Source organism: Chaetodon trifascialis, chromosome 17 (genome assembly GCF_039877785.1).
Source record: "Chaetodon trifascialis isolate fChaTrf1 chromosome 17, fChaTrf1.hap1, whole genome shotgun sequence".
Lineage (NCBI taxonomy): Eukaryota > Metazoa > Chordata > Actinopteri > Chaetodontiformes > Chaetodontidae > Chaetodon > Chaetodon trifascialis.
The window spans coordinates 23,373,631-23,389,323 of record NC_092072.1 but is presented as its reverse complement, the minus strand read 5'-3'; the positions used below and the strand labels follow the sequence as shown (position 1 = coordinate 23,389,323).

Below are 15,693 nucleotides of genomic sequence, written 5' to 3'. Positions count from 1 at the left end.
ATACAAACAGTTACTTAAACTGATATACCAGATTCTTAACTGCTTCTAATTCCTGAAGTCTTATGTATTCATGATAAATACCATGAGCAGAATCTCCATCACACACACCATGGATGTAAAGCATTATAAAGTAAGAACAGCACAGGCTCTTAGATCCATCTGCAGTTTGAAATGATAGAGAGGGATAACTCTAATCACACTTTGCATTGTTCCATGATCATTCCACCAAAATGAAAACTCCCCAGGTGTGGGCAACTAAATGCTCCCCAGGCCTTTTTACTCGTGTCTTTCTTGTTCAGTCACCTGGAAAACTCAGTCTGTAACCCACTGAGGTTAAGTCAACCAGTATAATGACTGTTTACTGTTAAACTGTTTGCAGATTTTAAGATATTATTTACTGAGTCAGTAACATGCTCAAAGTCTCACTCGATCCACTGATTTTACATATCCAGATCTGTTTCCTGCTCATGGTTAGTCCTGCTCAGCCTGTGCAAACAGTTGTATGGTTTGTGGCTCTGGATGAGCAGAGAAAATAACCGTGATGATGTCATGGTGATGTTATGCTATTTCAGCCTGGGCTTGGAGAAAATAAATCCTCGATGTGTGAAAGATATGGGTGTATAACTGGCATGGAGGGTCTAACAAAGAATGCTATCAAGTGGCATTATGGGAAGTGTAGGATCCAATGTCTTTGGAGTTTGACTCACACCATGGACTAATAGTCAGGCGTTCTGTTTTTAATCTGTCTCTCATGAGTCTCACCACCCACACCCCTTTATACAAGTAAAATGCTAATTTCCTGGAGCCACCCTTTCATTTGTTGTGAGTGTTTTGTATTTCAGCCACATAAACAGCCCACCTAGCATGTTTTTAAAAGGCTCCTGAAATGTCCTTTTGGAAGTGATGCTCTCTTCAGTGCGAGGTCAGTTGTAGTGACTTGTAGGAGCACTGTGTGTTATCACAGGAATGTTCAAAGTTGTGTGAGAGTCTGTTTTTGTGTGTTCATGAATATTTGTGTTCATGTTTGTGTGTGTCTGTGTGTTAATGCAAAGCATCTGGAAGCAGCACAGTGAAGTAATACTGAGGATGAAGGAAAATGGGAAAGGTTGATAGTCTCATACTGAAACAATTCACTGTGGCCTCTCTGATTGGGTGTGGCATCAAGCCTTCCCAGTCATATATTCAAGGACCTGGAGCAGAGGGAGGGGTTGGGTCTTTGACCATGAAAATCATTTAAATCATATATTCTGACACACCCTTCACCTCGAGGACATCAGCTGCTGTCCACAGTATGTGTTCCAGCCAGGAAAAAGCTCTCCTTTTAGTTCAGGCTGAGTATTCGCTGTCTGCTGGAATTCTGTTGATTCTTTTGCAGTTGTTGTTTTTTTTTTTCTTTAGATAGATTCTTGTGGTTAAGCTTTCCCCTCACTTATACACCCACCCCACTGACTGTCTGAAGTCATAAAACCGGATAGAAAGAATGCGGTCGAGCCTGTTTCCTTCTCCCGCTCTGTCTCTCCCTGCTTTTTTTTAATTGAAAAACTCTTTTTCAAGAACATAACTTCAAGGCATTTCCCACAGCCTGAGTGTCTCACTGGTCTGGAAAGATTCACGCAGAAACCTGCACAACCAAAAGTGTCTGGTGTCATATTAACGGTTGGTAGAAAACACAGTGACAGTCTGGAAGAGAAGCAGAATACCAGCCTCAACTTGCAGGCAGTTATTGCGCAAAACAGTGTCCAACTTTAACTAAAGGTTTCCAGATGTGGAATGAGTTGTCTGTTGAATGTGAGCTGCGTCGAAGTGGAGATATCCAAACACATCACTGTACACACGATTCTACATCCACAGCTTTATTGTTGAAACCACCATATGTATGTGCGCGCGCGTGTGTCAGTGGTTAAACATATGTGTGCGCGCGCGTCAGTGGATTCATATGTGTGCGTGCGTGCGTTAAAGGTTGTGTGTGCGCGCGCGTGTGTCAGTGGATTAAACTATGCGTGCGCATGTGTGTCAGTCCATTTCTGTTTGCGTGTACGTGCGTTAAAGTGTGTGTGTGCGTGTGTGCGTGTGTGCGTGTGTGTGTGTGTGTGTGTGTGTGTGTGTGTGTGTGTGCGGGAGGAGGCACGGACTCGGCTCTCAGCTCCCTCTTCCTGACTTTTCTCTCTCTCCTCTGAGGGAGGATCCAGGAAGGCTGCCAGCTGGTGACAGAAGCAATGATCCACTGACACACAACAGCAGCGAGCAGAGAGACACGCAGGAAGAAAAGTGACCGCATTCTAACTCACAGTCGACATGCCTCAGGTAAGAAACTCTATAACTATTCTCTGAGAACTGCACCTGAGTGCGGATCCGCTCAGTTTTCTAAGGTTGACGTTTTAATGAGTTTTCATTTAGTTTTCACGGGGAGAAAAACTTTGTTTGCTGCTAGTTTTTTCACTGCAGTTTAATAAATCTACGTGGATTTGGGTTAGAGGACGTTCACAAAGTAGGAGTGACGCCACGAGCGCGTAACAAGTCGTAAAAGAATGATTTCCTGCTGAAGACGCACCATCCCACGCCAGCGGTCAAAGAAAAAATGTCGGTGAGGAGCAGCTTCCACCCGGATGGGACGAACTGTTAACTGTCGGGGTTTCACAGAACAGACGCGCAGTGTCCGGCCGCCTCTCTCTGATCGCACAGACGGAGCTGAGAAGTCGAAAGCAGAACTTTGATCGAGGCTTTTCTCACGCACAGGCTCCTCAGATGCGCGCTGCAGCTGCCCCTCCCTATCAAGAAGCGTTTCTTCAGCAGTCAGCCCTGAGATTCTGACAGGAAGACAGACACACTGACACACACTCTGATAGCAGACGCGCAACATTATTCTGGGAGAATGTTACAGTGATCGCCAAACAAAGTAGATCCTCTGAGGAGATCATTTTTGTAGCCAAACTGCTGAACACTGTAAGTGAATCAGGGGCGTTCCTTATTTTGAATGTAGGGCCCAGGTGGAGCCCTCCACCTCTCTGTCTGTGTTGTATATCATGGTTGTGCAATGCAACATGGCTTCCGCTCTGTGGTGGGACCTCTCACTGTTCCTCCTTCATTAATAATGACAGGTTAATAACCTGTCCAGAATCTGGAGCGGAAGAGCACCGTGGGTGGTCTGTCAGCTTCCTGTGGGGCCTTGTTCCAACCTCTGGTCCCCACTTTGTCCCCCAAAAAGAAAAGGGTCAGAATCAGCCCATATGAAACAAACCATTTCAGTGACTTTCACCTCGAGGCTTAAAATAAATGATTAAAAACAGTTGAGAGCAGAAATTTCTGGGCACAAACAATGTTCAACTGCAACCTGGGGTCAAGGAGAAGGTGGTAGAACTTGCCCACTCTTTAAGATACGTTTACAAATTGTATTATAAAGCCCTAAAACAAGTTTCCCCCACCCCACTGTTGACATTTGAGAGACTGTCTTTGTTTGCTCTCACTGAAACTAATTCTTTGAATACGTATCCACTTCAATCCACAGCAATCCAATGAAGGTTAAAAAGTTCTAATTGTAAAAAGTAACATACATACACAAAACAGTCATTTTCTGACATGAAACTAAAGCCTCCTCATTAATTTGACAGTGCTTGTATGAGAGAGCGATTTACTCATTTGGTATCATTTGGTTAATGTAATCATGAAATCCTTTAGTGAATACAGTGAGGTGTTGAAATGGTCTACCTATGCCATGTCTACAGTCATGCTATTGCTGCTTTTCCTGGGAGTTTTTGCTGAGGTGAAGAGGGCTTGCAGCAGCTTGTGGGACATCAGTCAGAAAGGGTGTGGTTTTGACAAAGCTGTTGGGCCACATGCATTGAATAACTGTAGCAAGACTGAAGCTTGTTCTACTGATGGCCAAGAGACAACCTGCTTTAATGCTGCTCGAACAATATAACTGCAGCACTGAATCAAATGGCTGCACGTAGTGTTTATGGTGTTGCTTACAGTGAGGAACCTGCACAGAATTCTTACCAACTCTTCAGCTCTACACAGCTTTTTAGTCGTTTAGCTCATTAATGTGATTAAACAGCACATTTAAAGTTTGGTTTGGTCTCACGGCCCTTATCAGTATCAAGCAGGCATCTGTTTTCAGCAGGAGAAGCTCCAATAAACTCCACTATCTGCTCAGCAGCAAACAGCCAACAGACACAGTCAGAGACAAGCTGGTGAACATAGTGGATCATTTAGCAGCTAAAGAGACAGTTGTTTAAATAGTGAAGATCAAAAACAGAGCTGAAAAGAACAAGAAGTTGGACTTACATTTATTATGTGGACACAAACGCAACTTCAAGGAATTCTAATGTTAACTTCTGAATGTGTGATTAGAGTGCTAATTGCTAACATCGTCTTATCAAGCTCATCGGGTGATAATATGTTGTGCTTACAGGTTGCTACATTGTGTATGCATGGAAAAAATAAATAAATGAATACTGCTTTAAACAGTTGTAACCTTTTGTACTTTCCTTTTGAATTGCATTAATTAAAGGAAGGGAATAGCAATGGTAAAAGAACTACAAAAAGCAAGAGCTACAAAAATGACGCTCAAAGTTCATTCTTGACCTTGATAGCTGTCTTGGAGATGAAATAGCTTCTGATAAAAAAATCTCACCACAAGGTCCACTTAAGTCCATTTTGTTGAGGAAGCTCATGTGATATGATTGAAAGCCCAAGAACAGTTGCTAAATATACCTTACGGTAGATTGTTTTATCAAAAACTTTAGAAACTTATATACAACAGTTTTACAGCCTTATATCTCGGCTTTTTAAGATAAGCAAGTTAAGACTTAATTGATCCTAAGCCGGGGAAATGAAGTTGTTACAGCCAGTTAAGTATTAAACCAAAGACAGAGATATAGCTAATCGCAGACACTGAGGTGGACCAAATGGTTAAGGGGCAGGTTGTTCTCCAGACTCGAACGAGTAAAGAAGTGTTGCTCACGTTCATGGTTAACAGGTCTGCAGTCCTATAAGTGTCTGCATGTCTACCAGGTAACGGCAGTCTATGAGAGCCAAAGAGTTTGACTGAGAGCAAACACTAACTTCATCTTCAGTGGAAAGCTGTAGTATATGTGCTCAAAAGTAACAAACGGCATAAACATACCTAAAGTCTGCCTGTTTCCTTCTTAATGACCTTGCAACAATGCAGGAGTTGATGATTCAGCACACAGGAAGCCCTCAAATTGATATAATGCAGATAATGTCCTGCTGTTGTGTTGATGACAATCCTTTTTATCGCCATCCTTTGAATTCCCAGGTTTCCTTCAGCCTGCTTTAAAGCAGACGGAGATATACTTGCCTGCTTGTGTTTGACTGTGCTACTGGAGGCCATGGTTCACATCCTGTCTCCTACCAGTAGCCAATTTTTTTGCTAAGTCATTGTTTTACATATGATCATGGAGTGGAAGATAGGGATAGATACCTCTATGGTGGTGTATGTAATATTGTAGTGTGACAGTAATCTCCCCCATCCTTGAGCCTTTTTGTCACTTGGGGGAAGCGGAAACAACGACACATCATCACTGCTTAATGTGATACACAAATTCTGATATTACCAAGATCAAGAATGAACATTGAGTGTCATTTTCATGGCAGGTCCTTTTTGTCGTTCTTTCACTGTTGCTATTTCCATCATTTAGTAGTACAGTTCATTAGAATGCAGAGAGTATTATCATTGTTTAACTAATTAAAGCTGCATTGTATTGATTTACTTGGCCACTTACAGACACTTGTGAACACAACATGTCAGCTTATGAAGCTGGTAGGATGAACGTGTTAGCAATAAGTTCACTCAGCACACATCTAGCAATTACAGAACCAGCCCTGGTAGAATGAATGCCAGGCATCATGAAAACCAGTAGATGGTAGTAAAGTTCAGTGGTGATGGAAAGTAGTGAGTCATAGAAGTATGATGGCTCCATATCACAATCCACATTCACAGGCACCAGTAATCATCTGGGGTAGCCAACTCATGTAGTGGCTCTGACTTCATGCAGAAAGCAGTCGCTATGAAGAACAGTGGTTTCATGGGAGAACTGGTACAGTTGTAACATCACCACAATTCCAACAACGCTTTTTTTCTCAAACTAAGATATTTGTGCTTGTTGGCAATGGCGGAGTTTTGTCCCCCCAAGTGCCCTTCTAGTTGAATTCGCAGAGGCAGAGCTTCATGATGAATAGCCAATAGCAGAGCCTGACCGTGTCTTTCTTCCTCTATTTATTTCTTCCTTTTCTTCTCCCCAGTTTTCAGACCTAGAGAACGCCATCAACACACTGGTCTCCCAGTTCCACTCTGCCTCAGCAGACAACAGTCCAACGCTGAAAACTGATGAATTCAAAGGTCTTTTGTCCTCCCAGCTGCCTAACCTTGTCAAGGTAAGAATGCTGCCAGTCTCCCTGTGCTTTACTCGCAGCCTGACCTGCTGTTGACTGCAGCAGTTGGGTGTGGCATCACCTGACTCACTTCACACAAAACAGTCAGCAGCAGAGTCACACAGGCCACATACACACAGCAGCAAACACAAACAAGACTTGTACACTCACATATAAGAACTAGGGTCAGTTGACTCTGGAAAATGTATCATATAAGCTTTAATTCAACTGACAATAAAGGTGTTCATACCTTTGAAAATCTGTTATTTGAAACATTCCTTTAGTCTCTAATGTTTGTGTCTTATAATCTGTGGAACACACCAAGTATATGAAGGGACAAAGAAGTTTATTATATTGCAGTATATTAAGTAGTCTTAACATTTGGGCATGTTTTAATTTACTTTGCTTTCCACCGTGAAATTGGGTCTCCATTGGAGAGTCCATGACCATAGTCAGAGTATTCCTTTAAAAGATACAACCCTGGCAAAATCCTCATCAAGGCTTTTGGAGTTCAGACTCCAATCTTAAGCAGCTGCTCTCTGTTTTAACTGGTCATTTGCATCAGGCTCTAACGCTTTGTCTCGACGAGATGTGCCTCATCAGCAGCACATCCTATCCAATTGTCTGTACTAGTTCTATTTAATCCACACTTTCCAAAGTGTACAGGAGCAGACCAATATTCTTGATTTAACAAAGTTGTCAACATTCTCCAGTTTGAGGATTTGCTCCTTTTCTATGGGAACTTATGATGGGCATTTGTCACCTTTTTGCCTTTATCCACATATTTCACATATACAGTATATGATAAGACCCTACAGATGACCACTACAGATCACATGATTCATTTTTCTCTGTAAAATGTTAGTTAGAAAAGAAACCCTAATGTATGACATTATTTTACAAGTTTATTTTGTGTAAGTTAAGGCCCTGCAACGTAATGATGGAATGATCATGGAGAGGAATAATAAAACTAACAGTGTAAATATGAGAACTTGAAGTGCATGAAGGATCATTCTTCAGTGTGGGTCTTGTTTTTAGTTGTGATAACCTGATAACATTTTACTAACCAAGTCGACAACTGAGCTTTGGTGACATCACTCAGCAGAAGTCTGACAGGTTAAGAAACACAAGCAGTGGGGTGGCCAGGCAGGTTGCGAACAAGTCAACGTGTTAGTCAAACTCATTTTTCTGGGGTTCTAGGATCTTGCTCAAAGGAACCTCAGTGGGGACAATTAGTGAATGGCAAGCACTGCTTTTTACTTCACCCACACAGCTTTAGCCTGCCCGCTTTGGGCATTGAGCATTGTACAAGTGCACACAAACACACACAGTGGATTATTTTAGCTGGATTCTGATATATATGTATTTTTTGAGTCAGTGTATTTAAATGTAAGATATCCAGCTCCATCACCTTGATGCTTCTGTTTCTTGCCATATTCAACTTCTTTTTAGCAATGTCACCATGTTCCAAGATGTCAGCTATAGCTTCGATGAGTACAATGTGATAGCTGACAAATACAGTAGGAGCTCATTTGTAATAGGAGTTAAGTTTCAGGTAGTGTTTAGTGTCTTCACTTTCACAGACCACACAAATCATTTTTAACTGTTTTTGCTTTGCTCATGATGACAAAACATGTTCCATATGTTGTCTTGGTGTGTTCCTACAGGGGACCGGCTCAGACCAGGTACTGGGAGAAATCATGCGAAAGATGGGCGTAGCTGACGGCGAGGGCATCTCTTTCAAGCATTTCTGGAACTTAATCCAGTCATTAGCCACTACGCAGCACGGCATCCTTGGCGGCCAGAAGGGCTCCTCATGCAGCTGCATCCTCCTGTGACGAGCAGGCTCTCAGCCCAACACATGAGCAAGCTCTGAGTTTCCAAATTTAACTAAACAGAGTAACAGTATGCACATCACTCTCCTCGCCAGGTGTTTGACAGAATACAAAGACAAAGTCTAGTCTGCACAAAGCAATCTATTCCCAACATTTATGACTAAAACATGACACTTTCTAAATGCTGTGATCTCTATTCAGGTTTCCACATTATGCTTCTGCCCAGCATCCTATGGCACCAGTTAAAGTTCAAATTCAGGATATTTTGCATTTACAATCCTCACATTGTCCAAGTCTACATGTTGCTATGTATGTCATTTTTTTAGAATCAAAATAAAATAAAATAATCTATTCCTCATACATATTGCTAGAAAACATCTATTTGTAGCCATCTGGTGACCCTGAATTAAGTAATTTGCAGTAATATTGGCTTAGGTTCCTGTTACTGGAGAGAATCTGATTTGTTGTCACAGAAGGTTAGATATCTATCTTTTGTTTTACAAACCCCCTGATTTTGTTCTGTTGCCCCCAGATTCCCAAATTTTCTCCAAGCTCAAACTCAGAAGTGGTCTATGGTAAGGTTTAAAACATCACCTGAGCAGGTGGAGGAGATCTGGGGAGTGGAGGTGCACTAGCTTTGAATTTTACTAGGTGCTGGGCATCATTGCAGACATAGTTAATGTCACTCAGTCTAATTTTGACATGTTTGTTTTGTGTAATGGTGATTCATGGTGCCTTCAAATGGTGTTTACTTCACTAATAACTGGATGAACCCCCCACTGTTGTGGTATTCACAACTTCAGAAACACATTTTCTAAAAGCTTAAAGCAGAGTGCTGACCGTTTGGAATCCATGGAAGCATAGCTTTACAATAGAAAAGATACATCACCATCTTAGAAAAGAGAAGAGAACAAGTTCTTAGGTGTCCATTTTTTTTCTCACTTGCCTCGTAATGATCATCTCAGTTAATCACATAGATGCCAAGCATATATTGAGTTCATATACATCAATATAGTGTAGTCTACCTTTCATGTAAAAAATGTTTAACTGTCAGAAACTTGGACACATTTAAACAGAATTTCTTTCTTCCTCCGTGCAGAACAAACTCCAGGGTAATTCTCAATTCACTTTGTCTGAATCTTCAAGTATATGATGCTAATCATCTCATTTTGACCTCATGTCAGCAACAAAAACAAGAGTGCAGTTTGGATTCTTTATAAATGTCAGTATGTTTGACTTTGCAGTCATCTGGAGAAACATCTCAAAATGTGTGCTTTACAGTCCATTTAAAAGTTTCTGCCAGTAATGCTTTACCCTCTGATCCTGCATTTTCTATGTATTTATGTTTTGTAATTCTTTGTATTCTGACCTGTGTGACACCTCAAGAAAAATGATGCAATAAACATACAAAGAAATCACCAGACTGCATTTATTGTTTAATCATTTATTGGTTTGATAAGTAAATAGTTTTCAAATGGTTAATATGAAAACATGAAGTATCTGCTGAAATAGCTTTTATTGCTTTAAATTAGTAAATTATCAAGATCATTTCCACACTTCAAGCCATTAAAATACTATATATAAGTGTAGCAGTCAGTAAGCAGAAGCAGTATAAATGAACAATGCACCACTTTATTGCATTGTCATATCAGCATCAGACAGAGCATCTGTGTCAGACCTTTCTGCTTAGAAGAAAACTAGAGTAAGCTATGCAATGAAGACACAATGAAAAGAACTACAGTCACACACCACACATTACCCCTTTGTTATGAATTTAAATTCTGGGCAGATGGAGAACATCCTCTTTTGAGTTTCTTTCCCTCAGGTGTCCCTCGGAAGAATTCTAGATAAGATGAGAACACATACTTATTCATGACTTTGACCCTCCCAAAGATATCCAGCTCTGTTTGCTCATCATGGTCGACAGCATTCATCATCTGCTTCGATTTAATGTACAGGGCATGTTCCTTGGCTATAACTTGATCTAACCAAATTTGTCTGTTCTGTGGTGCCATTTCAAAGTTGTCAACAGTGCAGCCATAGAATCCTCGTTGCAGATGTTCAGGCCAAGGTTGGTCAGTCAGCATGGGGTGTTCATCTCCAACAAATGCTGTGCAGAGGGGGCTGTCAGTCCCCCTTGAGCGCCCTACTTCACAACCTATGACACTCATGAGGAAAAGGGAGAAGGTTCTGAAGTTACGCACAGATGCTGAAAACACTGCTGCCATGAAGTAATGACCCCATCTCTCGCAGTTGTAGCTACACTGCTGAAACTGGAAAGTCTGGCGACAGAAATCATTGAATTTGGATGCTTTCAGACCCTGTCTCAACTCCTGCAGGGAGGATGCACCCTGCTCATTGAAATTTTGATGGAAATTTTCAATTTCAGCCTTGTTGTCAGTGCTCATGAACTTGCCCACCAGACTTACACTAAGGTTTTTTGTATGCACTTTGTAAATACAGTCATTCAGAACATAGTAAAGGTCTGATACAATTTCTTCCCTGGCATTGTACCGTATCTCCACAAGTAGATCCTGAATGTTATTGATTTGCTTGAAGATAATGTTGTCTTCATCTGGTCCTGGCTCTGTAAGCCAAACTGCTTTCAAGTGTCTTTGATCACGGCCTGGGACATAATCAGGAGCACGCCTTCTTTCATTTTCCTCAAAGAACAAGCTCCAAGTAAGCCCCTCCAAGCAGTCAATAGAAGGGTACTTTTTGCGCAGCTCCACTGGAACAAACATTTGAGGATGGCTTGGCCACTCCAGTGTTTGAAGATACAAAATTTTTCCTTTATAATCAGGAATCACTGGTCCTGCACAGCCAAGTTCCACTTTTGTAAGCAGTTCACCTCTTTGGTCCAGTTCAGCAATGAGTCTTCTGCTATTGTCATGAGACCTCCAGACTGTGTCAGTCTTAGACATTATATGTCCATCAGAGCGAACAGACAGGAAGGAGTTGTGGAGGTGCAGCTTTGTTTCCACACTGAGAGACCGCAGAACTTTTAGGAGCTGCAACATAAAGTGCAAGTCATTTCCAAGGTTGCAGCTGATGAGGCTGATGGTGCCAAGATGACCAAAGATGTGTTCAGTTTTTAATACAACTATAGCAAGTTCCTCTGGGCCATAACCTGCTAGCTGGACTGTTCCATTGGTACCATTGCTGCCATGGCCAACCAGTATGATGTCATAATTTCTGGTAGAAAAGAAATGGTTTCCCCTGAGAATATGCACTGCCCCCTTCTGGTACCTCAGCAAAGTTGATATAGTGGAATGCCTCTCAAACAGGTAAGTGGCAGACTCCATCACTACAGGGTCCTCTTCCATAATTATTATAATCTGGTGATTGTATTTAGTATCACCTCCCCTAAGGCTCATATGATGTTGGTCAGATATGATGTCTGTTTTGAATGCATCATTATGGCTAAATCTAAAGCTCTCAGAGTGAGTCAAATAAACTGGGAAGGCCTCTGTAATAGGTACTCTCTGATTCATGAGACACGATGCAGAAAAGGCAGAATTCCAGCTGTTGGTAATTCTCTGACAATGTGTCTTTAACACAGATAAAATCAGAGGTTCTGTAAACCACAAACCCACACTTGTATTGATTGTATTCCTTTGTTTGGACTGGATCTCTCTGTAAGGATCAGTTGGCCATTTCCCAGTATTTCCAGGATCAGAGTGTAGTGGGTCAAACCTTGGTGGAGTCATCTGAAGATACGCTCTGGAAATAGATATAGAATCATGAACCAGTGGATCAAATACTCACACTGACTGAGTAAAATCTAGCAGTGTAGCACTTGAGTAAATTAGAAAAAATTGTAATGTGCTCTTTGATAAGCACACTGCTGCAGTTTGATTGTATATGTTCATATCCTGTTCTCATGATCACAAGTATGTGTAGTGTAAAAAGGAGCCATTTACAGGGTCATCCAACAGGTAAACAAGACTAAAAGTCTACAGCCATTCAAGCAGCTCTCTGAGGTAAGCTAAATGCTAATGTCAGCATGCTAACATGATCACAATGACAATGCTAACATTCTAAAGGTTTAGCAGTTAATGTTTACATGTTCAACATCTTTGGAAATTGTGACCTGATGATGGTAATAGGTGTCAGATCAAAGGATCATCAAAGTTGTTACACTTCCTCCTGAGGGGACATGAATGTATCAAATTTCAAGGCAATTCATCCAACACTTGGTGAGAGTTTTTAGTGTGGATTGGTAACATCATATTATTCTGGAAAAACTAAGCAACATACAGAGAATGGGACCCCGATATATGTTAGATATGACTTTTCAAAGATAGTGTTTCCTTTAACTCTGATGGTGACTGACAGAAACTGATGTTTTTTATCTTTATCCTCTCTGAATTAAATACGTATTGACAGTTTTGTAGTGTATGCACACACATTAACACAGTGTTAATTTTCACAGCCATGTCGCACAGAGATCAAATGAACAGTCATCCATCTATCCATTGTCTATACCTGACCATCCCTAGGCTGGAGCCTATCCCAGCTGTCATCGGTTGGAAGGCGGGGTACACTCTGAACTGGTCGCCAGTCGATTGCATGGCAACATACAAAGACATACAACCATTCACGCTCACACTCACACCTAAGGACAATTTTAGAGTCATCAATTAACCTAATGAGCATGTTTTTGGTCTGTGGGAGGAAGCTGGAGTGCCCGGAGAGAACCCACGCATGCACGGGAAGAACATGCAAACTTCACACAGAAAGGCGCCGCCCAACCTGGGGATCGAACCAGTGACCTTCTTGCAGCGAGGCACGCGCACTACCTACTGTGCTGCCCATGAACAATCATGTCAGCTTTATTACATAAAGGCAGCTATTGCATCATGTGGTGTCTCACCTGTTTCCAAGATTGGAGCCAAATGGAGTTCTGTGCACTCTCCAACCTGTAATGACAAAAAATCCAAAACAACTCATGTCGACTGCTCAGCAGCGAGTGTAAAATTGTGTCAAATTCTGCTCGTCTTGTGATCAGTATAATCATTAGTTCTGCCTGAATATGGTCCACTGATGCATTGGAGATCTAAGGGACTAATTTGGTTTTCACTCTTTCAGTGAAAAATGGATAAAGGAACGCATACAACAGATTTCAAAATAAGCACAGTGTAATTACTTTCACTTGCAGCCTTTTTGTCATCACTTGGCTTTTTTCCCCAAGAGACTTAATCAGAATGGCGTAGGACACACATTAATACAGTGACAAATTTGTCTATTTCACTTAAAACAAAAGTGTAATGACCTTACCAGCATTCATTCCTGCTGCCAAAGACAGTTGAATGATAATAACACAAAATCCACTGGGTTTTAACATGGCTTTGAAGTTCTCTGCAGAGCAGCTGAAGTGAAGAACGGTGTGAATTCCCCAGGCAGAGGAGCTTCAGGTCATATCTCAGTCCACATTTGTCTAGATAAGAATGGAAATGAACATCTATGACTGCACAATTCATCAGTTAAACATTACAAAACTGCAGGCTGTGGACATTTTTGTCACTGTCTGACTACTAATAGTAGCTATCACACATCCAAGTGTTTTCTGTACATGTGTGTTGTAAAATAACAGTCTATATTAAAATGTCAGATCCAGCAGACTGTTCCACCTTGCCCAACAGCATACACTCAGTCTCAGTCTGATACAGTTCAATATACAATATGTGCTATAGACAGATGGACAGATACTGATGTCAGTCAACCATAGAATTCAGTTGAGACTGGTTTGACTGCGTTAACAAAAACTGAACACAATCAACTTAAATAATTTCCCAAATTGGCGTCAATAAAGTAAAAGTCTAAGTCTAAGCTTTAGCGATTCCCTTTCCACTTCCTTCACAAGATGAAGCAGATTCTTTGTGCAGGTCTGGAGTCAACCAAAGGGCGACTGTAGCACAAATGAGTTTTGGGCCCCCACTGACCATCAGGTACAGTGCACACTGCAGACTACAGAATAAACAACAGGAACTGTGGAAACAGCCCAGACTCTATAATGACAGTTGTATGTGGATAACAACACCTGTAAACCAGCACTTGGCTCAATGTGGCACATTAACAAGCACCTGTACACTGTCCCTGATTAAATATTACATATTTATTCATGTATTTGCATTTCATTACATTATCATTTATTTCGCCATATAATAATACTTCATTACTACTTCACACATCGTGACTATATGAATTGCACTACTTAACTTCTTTTGTACATACACTTATGCAGTTAACTTGCATTCTTTTTAATGTCACCTCTCGAATATCTTAAATTCCTTAGCCTATATTAGTAATTTTTATTTAAATATTTCTTTATCTGTTTTCTTATCTCTGAGCCCATCCATGATCATACATAAATGAATTTAAGAATATGTAACATACAAGCACAGTATCAACCCAAATGAAGGTCTTAGCATATGTCCCTCCACAAGACAAGGCCTCGAGGAAAAATGCAGGGGCTGTCTGCAGACCCCTATTATTCTGCTGACAGTATATTATTGTGGTTGTACTTGTGCACGATGTTACCAAACAAATGTGCTATTAATCATAATCAAAATCACATATGAGTGATTACACATAAAAGTGATTTGACTTAATTTGACTGCAGTTTTTAACTTGTTCTCAGTGTACTTAAACATAGAATCATTTGGAGGAAGACAGAAATAGATAAACAGCTAAAAACAAGGACAACAAAGCTGAGCAAAAATAGGTCAAAACAAGCATAGAGACAAATCAAACAAATTACCATGAACTGCTATAATTTCCAAACAGTAATTTCCACAATTTCCAGCAATTCTGGGGTCATGCAGAGGAAACTGTGGAATCTGTGAAGTGCATCCAGGGGACCCAGTGAGCAACGACGGGGTGATACTGTGAAAGTTGTTTGATTAGTTAGAGTATGCTGTTAGACAACCTGTGAGTGTTTGGTCCACTGCTCTGTAGTGTGGGCTTTGAATTACCCACAATTTGTGATCCATTGGATGGAGGATGTAAAACAATAAGTATGGTGTGTGTGTGTGTGTGTGTGTGTGTGTGTGTGTGTGTGTGTGTGTGTGTGTGTGTGTGTGTGTGTGTGTGTGTGTGTGCGTGTGTGTGTGAGTGAGTTTCAGGGCAGTAAGACAGGACAGCAGAGTCCAGGGATGGGTTTGCTGTTCTGCTTCTCTGTTGATGTGTTTCATGAAATCCACAACCTCACAGGTATTGATATATTCTTTCTCTTTCAGACTTATCTGAAGCAGTGGTTTAGAATATCCCTGTTCTTCCACTTCCTGAATGTCCGGATCAATTTTATGAACACACACACACACACACACACACACACACACACGCACACACACACACACACACACACACACACACACACACACACACACACGTCTAAATGCTTGTAGTCAGACAAAGATTGACCAGTAACCCTCACTTCATACCTCAGCTGAGACCCTGCTGC

General features: G+C 41.2%; 1 protein-coding gene across 1 annotated transcript; it reads left to right on the top strand.

The window, feature by feature from the left end:
• Nucleotides 1–2,015: 2,015 nt before the first annotated feature.
• Nucleotides 2,016–9,646, top strand: s100v2 (S100 calcium binding protein V2). The gene is made up of 3 exons (XM_070983934.1): nt 2,016–2,304; nt 6,265–6,396; nt 8,061–9,646. Exons 1-3 carry the CDS (start codon nt 2,296–2,298, stop codon nt 8,229–8,231), a joined length of 312 nt encoding a protein of 103 aa, XP_070840035.1. The 5' UTR covers nt 2,016–2,295; the 3' UTR covers nt 8,232–9,646.
• The last annotated feature ends 6,047 nt before the right edge of the window (nt 9,647–15,693 follow it).